This window comes from Anolis carolinensis, chromosome 1 (assembly GCF_035594765.1).
Source record: "Anolis carolinensis isolate JA03-04 chromosome 1, rAnoCar3.1.pri, whole genome shotgun sequence".
NCBI lineage: Eukaryota > Metazoa > Chordata > Lepidosauria > Squamata > Dactyloidae > Anolis > Anolis carolinensis.
The window spans coordinates 238,619,381-238,637,353 of NC_085841.1; the positions used below are offsets into that span (position 1 = coordinate 238,619,381).

General features: G+C 42.2%; 1 protein-coding gene across 1 annotated transcript in view; it reads right to left on the reverse strand.

Annotated features, from left to right (window-relative positions):
• Positions 1 to 17,973, reverse strand: part of LOC100560499 (unconventional myosin-X) — a 120,491-nt gene that overhangs the window by 4,205 nt on the left and 98,313 nt on the right. Inside the window, exons 26-39 of the mRNA XM_008111784.3 lie at positions 15,723 to 15,846; positions 14,117 to 14,360; positions 13,660 to 13,755; positions 12,310 to 12,403; positions 12,020 to 12,075; positions 9,827 to 9,969; positions 8,973 to 9,167; positions 7,150 to 7,307; positions 4,664 to 4,787; positions 3,823 to 4,120; positions 2,508 to 2,715; positions 2,137 to 2,273; positions 1,145 to 1,268; positions 263 to 712 (exon numbers count right to left, since the gene is read on the reverse strand). Coding sequence (XP_008109991.2) covers positions 263 to 712; positions 1,145 to 1,268; positions 2,137 to 2,273; positions 2,508 to 2,715; positions 3,823 to 4,120; positions 4,664 to 4,787; positions 7,150 to 7,307; positions 8,973 to 9,167; positions 9,827 to 9,969; positions 12,020 to 12,075; positions 12,310 to 12,403; positions 13,660 to 13,755; positions 14,117 to 14,360; positions 15,723 to 15,846 — 2,451 coding nt within the window. The remainder of the gene's footprint in view (positions 1 to 262; positions 713 to 1,144; positions 1,269 to 2,136; positions 2,274 to 2,507; positions 2,716 to 3,822; positions 4,121 to 4,663; positions 4,788 to 7,149; positions 7,308 to 8,972; positions 9,168 to 9,826; positions 9,970 to 12,019; positions 12,076 to 12,309; positions 12,404 to 13,659; positions 13,756 to 14,116; positions 14,361 to 15,722; positions 15,847 to 17,973) is intronic.

Consider the following 17,973-nt stretch of genomic DNA (forward strand, 5'->3'; position numbering starts at 1 on the left):
GAGAGAGAGAGAGAGAGAGAGAGAGAGAGAGAGAGAGAGAGAGAGAGGATAACAAAATAAATCTGAATTTCCACATGAGAAAAATAAACTACAGTTTCAATACTCACTATAGGGCAGGAAGAAAATGTGGGTGGAATAAGGAATGTTACAGAAAAATAGAAAAGGAAACATTTCCTACAACGTAACGTAACATTTTGAGAAATAACAATTAAACACCAAGACCCAGTCAAGAGGGTCCCAGATCTTGCTTCAGTCCCCTCACCTCAACGTCAAAGAGAGTGGAGCCATAGCCTGACCATTCCTTCATGATGGCCATATAGGCAATCAGAGCCTGTTGCTGGAGCAATCCCTGCAGTTTGCTCCACTTTTCCGCAATGCTGGCCCGAGCAGCAGACAGCTCCTCTTTCACCCACATCTCCACCATCTGTTCCTCTTCCACCTTTTGCTTCTTCATGGAGCCTGCTTTGAAGCTGCGCTTCAGTGTGCCTTCTAGGAAACTGGTCCTCCGCCTCTCCAGGGCATGGCTGCTGGGACCGCTGCTCTTTGTGGACTGCAGGATTTTGGACTTCAGCCTGTTGACTGGGTAGACACTGTCGAGGGACCAGGAGATTTTGGAATAGTCTCCATAAAGGTACTGTAGCCTCAGCGCTGCCAGGTGCTGCAAGGTCTCCTCAGGGCCTGGGAAGTGACCATCAATGAGACTTTCATGAGCCTGTAAAGGTTAAAAGGAGCCATTATTTGTGACTATCTCACACTTGTCTAGCATGTTTATTGCCAAGACATGCAGTTACATTGTAAATGGGCACCTGTCCTTACAATAATAAAACATATAAATGAGAGGCTATGTGCAAAATATGATAAAGCAACCTCAAGTGATTAGTGACTCAAAAATATATTATAACATACACCACACACAGTTCCCCTTCCCCTAGCCGCAACGTTCCAAAATATTACTTTTGATGCATTTCAGAATTAGACTCCCAGAGTTACTCTGTTAATCTCTGGGCATTGTTTTTTCAGTCAAAATGGACAAACTTCGATTTCCGCACAGCAATCTGGCATGGCAAAGAGGTCCTCTTCCTTTCAGGTTGACCAATCTAGTCTCCTTCCACAAATTAACTTACTTCTCTCACTGAAGACTTACCTGCTCAAACATGAAGGCAAATTCTACTCCCTCCTTGGGAACATTTTCAACATCCAAGAAGCAGTACAGTTTAAAATACAGCTGCCAGTGTGCATCCTCCTCTTCTTCCACTGACCCAACAAGTCTAAAAAATGGAGAAGATGGGTGGACACCTTGGTTAGAGAGCAAGAATTGCTGGGCTGCTATACATTACACCTGCCATTGGGTTGAATAGCATTCCTGCAGCCTCCTGCCCCATGACACAAGATGGCATAAGTGTATTTTTCCAGCTCTACAAGGACAAGAAAGCTGACAAAATGATGATATTTTGCTATGTGGTAAGCGTCAAAGGATGAAGCATGGCAATGTACAAATTAAATATAGGGACTCTGATTTCAGCAACAGTCCTGGGATGACTTAACATGTAAGTCAAATTGTGAGGAGACCAAGGGCTAGAATTAAGACACAACCACTCCTAGGAGAAAATCATGAGCAGAAGTTACCAGCTTCAGGATAAGAAGCACAAAATGCACATTGACCCAAATGTGATATGTCTTAGGAAGAGGGGGAACATGTGTGTTGGAGAAATGCCTGGCTTAAAATTGTGGACACTCTGGAGTTACGATGCCATGCTCTCTAAACACTAAAACTGTGGCTGTTTACTACATTTGCAAAACTTTAACACAGGACTGAGTATCATGTTTTGCATGCAGCCCCCAAAGCTGCTTATGTAGCAACTGGAGCACTCAAAAGTCAACCTCCCACAATTGGAGAATCACAATGTGTACAAAAAGACCTACCAAATCTCATTTAAAACAGAAAGTCTGTTTAAAAACAACTGATTCCATCTGAAAGCAATTTGTTCGCTTCTGCTTTAAAGAGCTGGTGCAACCCTCAGAACATCAAAGGAGAACAATAATGACCCCCAAAACTTGCCCATCCCTGGTTTAAAGTCTTCACATTTAAGCAATGCCAGATAACATAGATAAGAATTATTTCTGTAAAATACCTACCTCTCAAACTTGGCCAAAACATCTGCTACAATCACCCGACTCTCGATGGCCTTGTCCATGTGCTTGTTGCATTCAAAGAGAGCAAACATGTTCCGGCTATCCTCCATGGCGAGTCCTCGGATCAGCTTCTCCACTACCTGCAGGGGACAGAGAGAAACCTCAGTACTCAAATATTATTCTGGATTTAGAATTGGGCTCCTGGTGACATCAGCTATCAAGACTGGGGCAGGGAGGGAGGCAGGGCAAGATATTTTCTCTCCCTCCATTTTCAGTGGAAGCACCTTTAGAGATAACCAGAAGCGAGTTTAATGTCTCTACACAAAGGAAAAGCAGTCTGAATTATTCCTAGCACAGTCAAGCCTTGTTCTTACCTCTCCTGCACTCGTATGGGAATTGATTGTGATTTGACAGGAGCCTCCTCCATGGCAATAAACTGTGGTGGTCATTTCCTCCCGGGTGATGAGGGCCTGTATCTCCTCCTGGGAAGGGACAAACTCCCTGCTCTTGGTTTTCTTCAGTGAATCACTGATGAACTGAGAATACCGGTCTATTTCTGTGCCTGCAAAGAGATCTCTTACTCTGGTTTGGCGGGGGGGGGGGGGGGGGGGAGAGAAGTAAAAGAAATTATTAGCCTCCTTCAGTGTGCTGCAAAATATATCTTTTTTTCTAAAATTATTTGCACAAATACATTGCATTGATTTAAGAATCTCCCATCAGAACATGCTTACAGTAGTCTTGCTTCAGAAATACGAGGGTTATCCAGAAAGTAGATTACGTTTTTGAAATGAAAATAAAGCATAGAAGAAAACATTTACCATACGCAGTTAAAAGCCACACCCAAATACCACTTCTCAACATAGTCTACATTCAAATCTAGGCACTTATCATAGCGATGAATGAGCTTGGCAACTCCTTCCCCACAAAACTCTGCTGCTTGCGTCTTCAACCAGCAGGTCACCACTCCCCGCAGCTGCGCACTGTCGCCAAAACGCTGCGTTGAGGACGCAAGCGGCAGAGTTTTGTGGGGAAGGAGTTGCCAAGCTCATTCATCACTATGGTAAGTGCCTAGATTTGAATAGCGACTATGTTGAGAAGTGGTATTTGGGTGTGGCTTTCAACTGCATATGGTAAATGTTTTCTCCTATACTTTGTTCATTTTTAATTCCTAAACGTAATCTACTTTCTGGATAACCCTCGTAATACACCTACAGTGCCAAAGAAAATATGCACTACTGTGGTAGAGTGATAGGAGGGATAGTCTATCAAAAGCTGAGCGTTCCTCCAGAAGGTTTGGATTTTGATTCCCAGAATCCATGCTTAGTGTTTCTGGGAAATGAAGTTCAAAACAACTGGAGGGCTAAAGGTTGAGAACTAGTGGGTTACAGATATAAATGTGGAGAAATAAACTGAGTGACTTAGCTAATATTCTTCACAAAATTGTTGTAAATATAACATGGGAAGAACCATGTGCAATGCCTTGGATTCGCTGGAAGTGTGGAATACAAATGTAACCAACCAACCAATCAATGTTTCCACAATGTTGGGGAAGTAAGTCAAGGGTGGGATGCCATCTCCATTTCCATTTCCCCTCAGCTCTATATAGTGATTGGAGTTGTTAAACTACTTAAGAGTTGTGGGATAGGAAGGGAGTGTATACAGGGAGGCAGCTACATTGGCACCTAATACCTTCTGAGGTGGAACTTGAGGTAGCGGAGGATTCCTCTGCTGGGCAAGAAAGTGCAGCTCATGCAGGTCATCAGCTGCCAGTGGTGAAGGTTTCCAGGGCTGTTGGGCTGCGGCACATGGTTAGTTTGCTTGATCAGCTGACAATAAACCTCATCACGGAGAGGCCTGAGGTCATGGCAGGTCTGCAGGATGCCCTGGATAATGGGGATGGGGTCAGACACGGTTTCAATTTCCTGAAGGGAATTAAAGATCTTCATGGCTTCGTCCTGGAGGCTGCTGTAGCCCTTCTCTTGCTGCACTGTAGGGAGAAGAGGTGCCACAGGGACACAACAGTCAGTATCTCTCACCTCTTTTGAGAAGAGTGGTAGTGCAAAAAACCTAAAGATCACTCTGAATATCTCAAAGGATTCTCCAGCCTTTGGCCTCAAAGTGAGGAAGGACAACATGCACTGTGTCTTTGAACTCTTAAGAGTAGGGAAGAGCTATGTTTGAAAAGAAATTTCATCTATTCCTCATAAACCAAAGGAGACACACACCCAATCATTTGTAATAATTGTTTAAAGGGGATAAATGTACAGCATTATACTTTTTATCTTTATACTAGGAGTGGGAATCATGCAGCCTTTCTAGTACTGTTGAACAGCACCTCTCATCACCCTTCCTCATCACTGGTTATATTGGCCAGGGCTGTTTGGAACTGCAGTCCAGCAACATTAGGAGCGCTGCAAGATTCTCACCACTGCTTTATAGCCTCCTTCCATGCAAGAGGCTTGTCCCTATATTCTCTCTTCTCTCTTTCACATGGCATTTCTCTCCGAAATTCAAAGTTATGGTCACTTACAGTTGACTCCAACATCCCCATAGGGCAGGGGAAGCAGAGGGGAGTGCAAAGGATGCTGGGTGTATCGCAGGATAGGATTTCTTCGATAGATCTGTTCTACCACTTCAGGGTTCATGCTGTTTTCCTGAAAATAAAGAAAAACGTAAGAGACACACTTCCTTAGAAGACCCTCTTCTTTTTCCTCAAGACATTTAGCATTCCCACTCCATCACATATAAGGTAAAATAACAAGAGCTTGTTATAAGCTTCAAGAGCGATTCATTTTATATCGAAACATGGGGCAGATCTAGGCCAGCAGAAGATGACAAACTAGTTGGGACATATTGTCCCATGTGGTCACTGAGAATGGCTGATGGTGTTACTTCCACATCCAGACAGGGACAGTTATCTCCCACTCCTTTTCTGCACTGCTTGGGGCAGAAGTGAGCAAGATTTACACCAATCTATTATGGGACACAGCAGCAGGGAGGGGACGACTCCAAAGGAATGAAAAGGTGAGAATGTTGCAGAACAATGGGAATATGGTCAGGTTTTTCAAAGCTAAACTAAAAACTACAATGACAAATATTGCAACCTTCAGCAACATTTGTTCCATGCAGATTTGTCCACAGGAATGTAGTCTAGTAAAAGGAAATCTCTTAAAACAAACCCAAAGTAGGATGGAAAGATAAACACATGCAATATTTTTAGGTGAAGAAAAGCTGTTTTAAAAGGAGGGTATGGACTGTATATAACAGAAAAAGGTGAATATTTTGCTGAATAAATGTTACCTTCACACCCTTCTGTGGACATTTTTGAATGCTACACTGGCTTTGCCAGGAAATAAATGTGAAATGTACTTTTATTTCTTGGTTTCAGAAAGGCCTATCCTGAGCTTAAAACAACCCAGGGGTTCAAAAATATGTCAAAATTGCTCCTCTATGACTCCTAAAGAGCGGGGACATTCTCTAGGTATGCAGGGACTAGCTCAAAAAGGCCCTAAAAATCATGTATTTTGTCACCTTGTTGTACAAGTTGGCTTAAAAATCAAACACACAGATGTAAATTGAATAGTCTGCTTTACACCTCCATAAGGAGACCCTTTGTAAACGCAAAGAAGATAACTTCCATAGAGTCGCACCTGGAGATCCTTTCTTTCATGGGAGATCTCAGGCTTGGCACTTTCTATACGCAGAGCGTGTACTCTTCCCCTGAGCCATCATGTAATTGTGTGCATAACCCCCACACGTGTTTAGTGTGTTTCAACAGCTGAAAGAGAGATTCTGGTAGAGCAAGTAGGCTCCAAAGTCTTGAGTAAAGAATCTAGATATGCACACAAAGGACTAACCAAGCCTCTCCTTTGTGTACAGAAAGGATCACTGGTCTACCTTTGATTGTACCCATGAGTCTATGCTCAAAAAGAACACATATTTACAAGACAAGTGGGCAGAAAAGCAAAGTGTCCGCTTCCAAATGGAGCAGATCCATCTTTCCTTTTTTAGAACAGTCGAGCCAAACACCTAGATCCTTCAACTAAGAGATGTGTTAGATCAGGCATAGGCAAACTTTGACCCTCCAGGTGTTTTGGACTTCAACTCCCACAATTCCTAACAGCCTCAGGGAAAGGAAAGGGCCTAAGGGTGCTAAGAATTGTGGGAGCTGAAGTCCAAAACGCCTGGAAGTTTGCCCATGCCTGTGTTAGATTCTACATATCTGCATCCAGACAAATTATAAATGCAACCCACAGCATAGACCTCAGGGGATTCATTACACAAAAAAGAAAAGTTGATGTATGTGAGTATGGACACAGGGGCAAAACTTTACAATTCTGCCTCCTAAAGAGAACAAAGGTAACCCATCTGTCATGTATATTTTGCATCAAAGATGAACAACTTTAGGAGCTCCAGGAGCCAATTTTCTGGGGACAGCACAGACTGCCAAAAAAGACAAAAACTATAAGAACTCTCCCTTCCCAGAAGTGGTAAGAATTTCACCTCAAATTTTTAAAAACTGACAATAGAATGAGGTGAAGAGGATATTTAAACTTGTTTTAAAAGGAAATCATTGCTCTAGGTGGTTTCAGAAGAAGCAATTTGTCATTGTTTTGTTTTTTGTTTGCTAGAAAAAGGACTGGGAAGTTGTTTTATGTGTGTGTGTGTCAGAGCTTCCAAATCAGCTTTGGAAGATTGCATGCTTCTTCACTAATGCACTGAGCTTCTGAGCTGTACATTTTCAAGTGGAAGGGGATCCTAGTACTTCTTCTGAAAAAGCTATCATTTTTCTGATGAGGAAAGGAATCAAAGGAGAATGAAGAGGTTTTTGTTGTGACAGACCAGCATGTTCTAAAATGTGGATATGTGGCATAGTTCCAGGCCTTGACTTTCTAGCTCAACTCATATATGAAAAGCAAAGCAAAACTTGGTTTCAATATTATTATGTGACCTCTGATTTTCAGTCGTACTCAAACCCTGCCTGGAGAAAAAGGATTGCTATGCAGAGCCCCTTACCCTAATGTCGCGAATGAGTTGCTGTGTGGGTGTTTCAATGGGAACCTTGCTGTCGATCACTCCTTGGATGGCAGAGGCCCAGCGCATGGCTTCATTCAACAGCTTGGTGTAAAGGCGGTATGAATGCTTTCTGCCATGCACCGTGATGTTCCAGTAGCCTGCCAATACAAACAGAAATGGGCAGTGAAGGTGGCTGTGCAGCCATTCTTGGAAAAAGAACAATTGAGGGAGTAAAGGAGAAAGGCGGGATATGGCATAATCCAGAACCAGCTGGTAATGAACGCTCTCCATTACTGTGAGGACAAAACTGTCAGGACAATATTTGAACTCTTGTTAACTGCTTATCCCATGCAGGGGCTGTAAAGTGATCTAAACTGGTGGAGCAGTTGAAGAGACAGACACAAATCTAAACAACTGGGCGCAGTTCCATAATCTAGCCACCAGAGAACTAATTTTGCCACTCTATCCCCCAATAGGTCGGCACATGTTCACACAACATAAATAATATTTAACTCTAGACAAACCAGTTAGTAAATAAATATTATAGTTTGTGGGATGTACAGGGTCAGTCCAGGACTCCTCTTGCGGCCTTTTGTCACCTATGGCTATTTTAATTGTTCTAATTAAATAGTTTGTATGTTATTATGTTTTAATTGTATCTTAGCTCGTAAACTTCATTTATGCTGGGCTTGGTCCCCATGTAAGCCGCCCCTAGTCCCTTCGGGTATATGGTGGCGGGATGTAAAAATAAAATTGTTACTACTACTATTACTATTACTACTACTACTACTACTACTACTACTACTACTATAGCTACAGAAAAGACCTCTGCTTGGGCTTGGATAATAGAGGCCAGTCTGTGTTTTGTTACGAAATGACTGTGCTCCACTAGCAAAGTGCAGTCAGGTGAGAGCACACATAGTTGCCTCAGAGTGAGTTAAACCATGTCACATCTATCCCAGTGTCACAGTTACATTTTGAGAGTATGTTTTCCAACCTCTGCCCAGTATAATCCACTGTGACTGGCAGCAGGTTTTTAGGCAATGATTTTTCTAAGTGCCATGATTCCTTTAGTAGGTGATGCTGAGGACTGAATCTGGCGTCCTCAGCATTGCATGTGGGCAAATTGTGTTCCACAAACTTTTTGTGATTCCTTGAGGAAAGGTTATCTTTTGTGGGCTACTGAGTATTCTAGCCATCCTCTCTTAAAATCTCTAGTAATAGCCATTCAGCAGCCAGGAAAAAAACCTCTGCATTGCTGAGAATGTTGCTGCTGTTGCTTACAAAGATTCTGGAAGACAACATGTGGCATCTTCCTAACCTGTTTGATCAAGTGCTTTGTCCAAATTCAGGAGTCTGTTTTACTACTGGTAGTTTTGCCCCTTCCATGCTAGATTGGGAGAAACAGCCCTCTCATCACTCACAAGAAAGGAAAGTTAAACAGAAGATATGATGGTGAAAAAGGGGAAAGCATTTGTTGGGGTTAGAGTGGACGGATGAGTTTGAATGAGTGTTTGTTTGTGTACAAATGTATTTCATACATGAGAGCCCACATACAGCCAGCTTTGGCCAAGGTCAACCTCACAAGTGGTCTTCAGCCATCAAAACACTACTATATATGGCCTTTTATTGAAAACATCTGCCCACCCATACTCCAAATAAAAAGCCTTGGACTTTCCCACTATCTGTAGATGCCTATGTCCTAATCAATAAGTACACAAAAGGATATTCCAACACATTGATGACCATGCACAAAAGGTAATGAATGTAATAACTCTCTAGGGCCTTTTGCACATGCCAAAACCCTCTTACACATTCCCTACCAGTTTCTTTGAAGACTCTCTCATCGGGTTGGACCACTGAGCAGAGGCTGTTGAGCACAAGCGTCCCAAGCTTGGTGGCAGTGCGCTCTGATGATTTGTAGTAGTCAAGTGCTGTGTTGGTCAACACAAACCAGCGTTTCTTCACTTTTAGAGAAGATGTTTTGCTGCTGCCCTGGACCTCCTTATGAAGCCACCCTGATAGGTAAGATAAGAATAGGATTCAATGGACTTGGGGAAAAAAAGACAGATCTGCTCAGCTCAGGACCACTGGTGAATAGCTATTGATAGTATCATCAAATTGCTGCTTCATTCTATGGAGGAGGGGATTGAGGTGACTGAACTTCGGACTTCATCTTACTGCCAGGCCTCACAGTCTGAGCACTTTATGTAAATAAACAATGTTTACATAGCACAATAAACTACTCAAAGAACTTTAGATGTCTTCTTTTAGTAATCCTTGCAAATACACTGTAAAACCAAGCAATGAGGCTGAACCTGGGGAGCGGGAGCTCATGGATTCCTGATGGAAGTTAAATAGAGAGACTCTCAGCCACTGCATGGCAATTGCTCTTGTGGTGCTTGGAAGTTTTGTATTCCTGATGCTGAGGGATGTCCTTACTACTGCTCTGGAAGACTGTGCCATGTTTGTTTTGGGGGCTGATTTCTAAGCGGGTCCATTATTCCAGGACAAGGAGGCCCCCAAACACCCACTTTATCAGAGGCAACAAATGGTTAGTAACTTAAATTAATTGTTTTTATTTTCTTCCCCTCTCTTACCAGAGAAGAAAGGGACGTTTTTTGGGGGTTTTTTTGCCTCAACCATCACAATGTTTTGGTGCTACCTCTCTACTTACCTCTCACAAGAAATTCCTGTCCATCTACCCTAGATTCACCCTTAGGTTTCTGCAGGAGGGAGATCCAGTGATGCATCTCCTCAGGGATGTCACTGTTGCAGTGAATGACTCTATTTGCTGTGATTATCACAAAGGAGTTTGGCCTGCAAAATATAACAAAGGAAAGTAATCAAGTCCTTGCCATATTTGTCAGCTAGCAGAATTTTGGCAAATATAGTACTATTTATCTCCTTGTCATGACCACCTTCCATCTGAAAATATCCACAATGTGAAAGACCATGGTGGATCCAGAATAGGTCTTCACAGTCATTTATGGACCCACCACCAAGATTTTACCTGTGGACAGTCATACTCAAAGGATCACCCATTATCTTTTTCCTGCAGAATCTACTTTCAATTACACCCGATTACTCTATTAACCTCAATCCAGACATCCCTAGTGTGGAAAAAGAACAACTTATACCAAAAAATACAGAGACTGGAGTTTTGTGATGCCTTCCATTAGAAGTTGGCCATGCTTTGAACTTATCAAATGAATTGCTTCTCAAAAGATCAAGACAACAGACACAAAGAAAAAGGTTTTTATGAATATCATCAGGCACAACCTACAGTTTACACTTAGTTTTGTCCTCATAGTAATGGAGATTGCAACTGGGCCAAATCTAAGCTGTTAAGGTTCTTTGGACCTTTCAGTCCTGGGAAGGGACATGAGAGAAGCCTCCCAGCAGGATGGTAACACATCCGGCTGTCCCTTGGACAACGGTTCTGTAGACGTTGGATTCTCTCACACCAGAAGCAACTTGTCTCAATTTGCTCATGACACGTTAAAAAAATCCTGGGAAAGTGCATCCTTTTCCCCTTTCGACCACATGAAAGCCCTGATTTCTGTAATATATTACCCTTTAATACTGGAGACAGTATTATTATTATCACCACCATTTATTGGAGAACATTTGGTGTGTGTGTGCGTGTCCATTGTGTTTGTGAGCTACTTATGAATGTACTCTTCTTGTATGGTTGGCTACTATTGGGGACTGACTCAGCCTGGCTGTATCTTTTGTTCTTAGGACAAATGAGCACAGATGTCCCACTTCAAAATCCAATCCTCCTTTAAGAATAACCAGCTAAAACAGCACCTAAAGGGAAAAGATTAGCCTAACCCTAAAAAAGGAGACAGAGTGGTGTAGTTTTTTGAGTGCTGGACTAAGGCTGAGTTCAAACCAGGGTCTGAATCCTGCTTGGCCATGGAAACCTTTGGTGTGAGCTTGACTAAGTCACACTCTTGCCGTGAAAATTCTGTGACGGGTTGTCCTTCGAATTGCTAATGAATTGGAAACAACTTGACAATAAGACAGCAACCCTGAAAATATTCATCAAAGAGCACAAGAACTTATACTGACTGTTCCATGTCTGAAAACCTTAACTGTTAGTTAAAAATAACTCTTTATGAGGGAGATTATGCCATAGCAATAAAATAGTCTACTTATTAATGTTAATAATTTTCAGAAGTATAGCTCTCGGGTGATTTTCTTGACAAGGACTAAGGAGGGGGGGGGGGGGGAAATTAACACAAGACATGTCTGACTTTGCCTTCCCTTGAACAGGATTACTGCTTCTGCTCTTGAAGTAGCCTGGGGAGTGTGGAAGGGCTCAGTGTTTACTATATCTAGGAAAGTCATCATGCTGGAAAGGGCTGTCATGAGTCATGGAGAGGACAATGAGGGAAGCATACCGATCATCTTTTAATGTCCTTTCGCAAACTATTCTGCGAATTATGGTAGGTATTAGGGCACATTGCTGTGTTTCTCCCAGCCAGAGATCTCCCTTCAGCCCACTGTCTCTCAGGTCAGATGGTAGACAGCTTGTTGCAACAATCTTCAAAAACTCTTGCAAACCCCCTCCTGAAATATGACCCACCCAAAGCTCTAGGGCCCAAACCTCTGGTGACGAGCATTGATTAAGAGGAAAGATGATAGCATACTAAAAATAAACACAGCCATTTAGGAGATATTTTTAATGTGTGAAGGAATTTTAAGTAGTTCTTTATCTGTTGTACTTCTATTTATTCAAATATGCAGTTGCTGGATTTAAATGTAGCTTTTCATTTTATTCAGTGCCTGCTGTACCAAAATATGATAATGTTATATATTAAAATGTGTGCAGACAAAACACATCAATGCAGCGGTAGCCTACCTGTCAGGATTGTCAGAAGCACAGACGGAGTCAATGAGCCCCACATCAAGGGTTCCCTTTAAGAACAAAACATTCTTTAGGTATCCAATTTTTATACAAATTTAGTCCCCCATGCTGCACCTTGTCAAAAGTACTGAGGAATAGCTCTCCTAGTGCTTAATTATTTTTCTCCAAAAATGACAGCAATATGAAGGAGAAAGAAACAGCTTTAATCAGTTGCCAAATAACTTCAATAACTGGGGATGAATCAAAATCCCCAAAATCCCCAGGTTCACCAGACTGTCACTCACCACGGCATTCTTTGGGTTGGCTTGTTCATCCTGCATCTCCCTCAGCTGCTGCTCTGTAGCACTGTGCACACGGCTCAGGACGTTGAACCAGTCACTATCGGAAAAAAAGAGAACAAGAATCTACTTTCCAGTTGCCAACAAAATGAGCTCTCTCACAATAACCTAATCAACATTGTGTCATGGTTCCCCTTGAATGTTGCTTACTTAACACGTCAGATAGCATATTGCCCAATACGGAACTTTGTATTAGGAGCTGCCTTATACTGAACCAGACTCCTGAATGGAACTATGATTTGCATATTATTCTCTACATTGAATGACAAAGGTTTTTCAAAATCAGTAAAGACCAACTTCCATTCAGCACATCTTTGTGTACATTTTCTGCCTCTAGGACCCTACAGGGCTACGTGGCTTGCGAAAAAGAAGGGTGGAAATAAAACTGGAAATGGCTAGAACCCCAGTTCTAATTTTGAAAAAAAAACTATTTAAAAAATATATTTAAGAATGCATTGGAATTGTGCACCCTATGAATCCTGAAGGATTCTAGGAGTTGCAATTAATCCATTTTTTCCTCAGAAAAAAGGCAGCTCAGAGGAATGTGGAGGGTTGAAGGCCGGATAAAGTAATATGACGGGCACATCGAGTCCTTGGATACACATTGTCCTCCTTTGCTTTAGAGGGACTTAATTTGGATCTTTCAATATGCACTGCATGTGCTCTTGTGCGGGGTTATGTTCCTCCTCTGCCAAAGACATAAAGGTTAACATATTCCTATGACAGTTGCTGCTTCATATCAGCTGTAGAACAAAGTGCTGGATGGGAAAAGCTGACTGCACGAACAAGTGGAAAACACTTCTGAATGTCAATTACATTCAGATGCCATAACCTGGAACCATGGAGTTTGGAAGAGTCAAAAGGCCATCAACATAACAAGCCCTGCTAATAAATCAATGCGATTGATTTATGCCACAAACAGAGAGAAGATGCAACACAGGAAGTTACTAATATAGTTAAATTCCAGATGGTTAAAACTGATGAAACACATCCCTCATTTGTGGTAATGGGCTATGCTCTCAAATGTTGCAATTTATCCTCATTATCCTTCTGACATGTAAAAAGCAATACAATCATCATTATCCGGGGCCTGAAAATTGTCAACCTTAAAGTTTTCAACACTAATTCAGATAGACTTGTGTGAATACAGTTACATTTGTGTGTAAGCTTTTCTTAATCTGTCTATAGGAAGCTCTCACAGGGTATTTCTCGAAAAGCGACTAGTGCCTCCAGGAAGAGTGAGGCATTGAGGAGCAAACCCTTCAGAGAAACACCCACCTGTTTGGCATCCCCTACCTGGCATCCTCTGGTGACTCTGCCACTATGTGATAAACCCGGTCATTTGTCACAACATCAAGGGCATTCTCTTTCTCATGGATATCCACAATTTCTCTGGAAAAGAGAAAGTAGCAATAAGTAGGGTGTCAAGAAGAATCAACAAAATCCAACCACTATCTTATTGGTCTACCTTGCCATGAAGAAAATATCAGTGCATCCCAAGATCTGATGGGAACACAGTACTTCCAAATGTCATACTGAACAAACAAGTTAACAGAAACTAAACAAACAAGTTAACAGCATCCAGAGGAAGTAAATGGCGACTGCCTGGATTGTGACAGAACACTTCCAAAGACCATGTAGAGATGCTTTGCTTTGCTAGGTACCCATTCTCTTGAGACAATACCACTGAAAAAGTTTTCTGTGACAGTTGCTTTTTTGGACTACAATTCCTAGAATCCCCATTATTTCATACTTGGCTTTCCTGATGTCGATTGTCCCTTTCAGCTTCTCCTCGCTGTCATTCTCAAAGTACATCAGCTTGGCTTCCCTTAGCACAAACCAGCGCCGTTTCCAATTTCGCCGCGAGAGTGTGGACATGCCCCCTCCTTTCTTATAGAGCCAGCCTGACTTCAAGGCTTCTTGTTTGGCCCGGAACCACATGAAGGCTTCGTTTTTCAGGACACACCAACGCCGTCTCCAGGGGTTCATCAAGCCCCCTGCAGGGAGCAGGAAAAGAGACAATGCCAAAGCTGCTGTTAGCACCCAAACAGCTCCAAAAAACACCTCAATGGAACTTGAAAGACTTCTATTCCTGCTGTGGACCATAACAGTTTTCTTTAAAATGTATCCTGTACAGACAGGTTGAAGAGGAAGCAACCACATGCTACTTACAAAAGGTGCGACTAATATTAAATTCAAAGTTGTGAGCTTCAAGAACTCACTGATATGATTGCTTCCACAATGCAAAATGCCAATACAAATGATTGTTTTGGGGAAAATAGCAGCAATTTTGTTAATAATAAAACTTTATTTGTATTCCACCCTATCTCCCCAGGGGGACTCAGAGCGGATTCTAGCATACAAACAAGCAATGCCTTAATGAAACAAACAGGTACCGACAAAATAATCCAGAATAACCCCACATGTAAACGTAAAATTGAAATCTAACATCAATAAATTAAAAAATGTAAGCAAACAAAATTATATAAAATGACATGAAACCTAAGCATAAAACATCCACATTGATTTACAGGAGCCAACCAAAGATCACAGTCATATAAGTTGATTGTGTTGTTACCAGTGTTATAGTGCCACCAACACTAATATGGGTCTTTTTCATATTACAGCCTTTTTCACATATCTGCATTATATAATAATCATTTTAGCTGATTATTTTGCTCCAGCATCTTGGTAGTACATGACTAAGAATGACTCCATGTAAGAATTTTAGATTTTGCAGGAAAAAAACAGCTAAAATCACTTGCAAAACTAGTTTCCTAGACAGCAAAGCACATCAGGATCAATCAAATAACTGCATACAATGTTCATACAAGATGCTTTATTCCTTGAAGAGGAATCCAAATAGTGGCCATCATTATCTAAGAGAGCCAGCACTTCCTGCCTCTGCATCTCTGATTGGCATTTCAGTTATTCATACCAATAAATGCCCACTCAGATCCTGAGTAGCCCATTCACTGGTAGCAGAGAACTCGCGCTGTTGCTAGAGACCACTCTTCTGTGGGTGGCAATGGAAAACCGTCTCCACAAAGAACCTTTCCAAAGCCCTTCGCTGTGAAGACATGCTGACTTTCGTCTTGGAAAGGAGAAAGGGTCCCAGACAGTAAAACAGGGAAGGAGGGCAAGTACTGAGTATAGCAGTGGTTCTCAACCTGTGGCTCCCCAGATGTTTTGGCCTTCAACTCCCAGAAATCATAACAGCTGGTAAACTGGCTGGGATTTTTGGGAGTCGTAGGCCAAAACACCTGGGGACCCACAGGTTGAGAACCACTGTTGTAGAGATAAGAGATTAGGAAGCAGGGACACATTGTTCACCTTGCAGGACTGACAAAACCGCTTACCTTTCATGTAGAGATAGCTGTGGAAATAGGCTGGCCCTGACCCATTCAGCATGCTGACCCGAGTGCTGCACAGTTCTTCATCTGTGTCCATGTACGTATCCCCTTCATCTTCACTATCCAGAAACTAAGAGTAAAAAGTATTATTACCCTCAAGAAAACAAAGCCACAGGATCGGGGACATTTTCAAATCATGACCAAGTACTCAAGGTGATCCTGTAATATTTATATTACTGATACAATTATGGAGTTGATCAGACATGATGAAACATATATAATATGCATACAGACTTTTCTTTTCTCAAGGCAGAAAGCCTAAAAAATTGTAACTTCAAGAAAAGGCCAAAGAAATGCCTGCTTTAGTGCTGCCAGTGCATGCTGTTTGGCCTTCAATCTCATTTAGAATTAGTGTCTTCAAGGATCTCTATTTTTCTACTGGCATACTCTAGCCTTCCCCAACCTGGCAGAAACCAGATGTGGTGAACTACAAGGACAACACTGACTGTGGTTGATAAAAGGTAAAGGTTTCCCCTGACGTTAAGTCCAGTTGTGACCTATTCTGGGGGTTGGTGCTCATCTCCATTTCTAAGCCGAAGAGCCGGCATTGTCCGTAGACACCTCCAAGGTCATGTGGCCGGCATGTCTGCATGGAGTGCCGTTACCTTCCCGCTGGAGCGGTACCTATTGATCTACTCACATTGGCATGTTTTCAAACTGCTAGATTGGCAGGAGCTGGGGCTAACAGCGGGTGCTCATTCCGCTCCCGGGATTTGAACCTGGGACCTTTTGCTCCGCAAGTTCAGCAGATCAGTGCTTTAACACACTATGCCACCAGGGTCCTACTCACTGTGGTTGATAGGAGCTGCTTTTCAATACAGCTGGGCTGATGTGGTTTGCAAAAGTCTTTGGAATGTTATTCCCAAAACTAGTCACCAGTTTCTGAATTATCCTCACAAGGGTATGTGCTTAATTAGTTTGCACATCACTTACTATTCTTCATGCCACCCATCACAAGCTTTCTGTTCATATACAGTCCTCTCCTCCCCTTCCTGATGCTGCATGTGCAATTTTTAAAAAGATCAATACAACAGGGCCAGCAGCAGAAAGATCACATGGAGAGCTACTGGTATGCATGCAGTTTACTGCAAACTCACACAAACATATACTCATAAACAGTTTGCAAAGACGCATGTGTGCAAAGTTGCACAATGACGAGTTCAACATTTAAATACTGCTAATCTTAGCAGCCTCTTCATATGAAAAAAGCCCTCAGTTCATTTCTCTTTGAAGCTAATATAGTTGCAATAATAAATTAAGCATTTTGACTTGTTACTGTGCAGTGCACTCCTCCTGTGCAGATTCCCCCACTGTTGCCATAGGAGAGAGCACTTTTACCAGTTTCACTGACTCTATCTGTCAACTTCATTTTTGTTCAGAATGCACATCTCTTGAATGCACCTTGATTTCATTTACTCTAGGTAAAGGTAAAAGTTTCCCCTGACTTAATGTCCAATCGTGTCTGACTCTGGGGGTTGGTGCTCATTTCCATTTCTAAGCCGAAGAGTCGGCGTTGTCGGTAGACACCTCCAAGGTCATGTGGCTGGCATGACTGCATGGAGCGCCGTTACCTTCCTGCCAGAGCGGTACGTATTGATCTACTCACATTTGCATGTTTTCGAACTGCTAGGTTGGCAGAAGCTGGAGCTAACAGCGGACGCTCACTCCGCTCCCTGGATTTGAATCTGCGACCTTTTGGTCAGCAAGTTCAGCAGCTCAGCGCTTTAACACATTGTGCCACCGGGGGCTCCTCATTTACTCTACAAATGGTAAATGAAAAGCATCTTCTTTGAGGAGATACATTTCCAATGCACAAATAATTCTACTAGCTCTTTCGGCATTCTTAGGCAGATGCACACGAACAGCAGCACAGAAGAAAAAATGGGCTATGGGTTATGTCTCATAAACCATGCAGCTTCCAGAACTGCACAGCATCTGGATTATAGGGCTTTGGAAATCGTTTTAAAGGGAATAAACATCACAGCGCACCATGTAATCACAGCTGCTTTTAATCTTGCTGATATGGCTGGAAAAACAAACAATCCCAATCAATAACAGGGGCAATGGATTCGATAAGGACAACTCAGCAGAGAGATTTCCAATTTACCCAAAGGATAAAGTACTTGTTCGACAAGCTTTCCCTCAACTCACAAAGGGGAAAATGCTAAAACAGATTTTTGTTCCAGCAAGTAGCCAA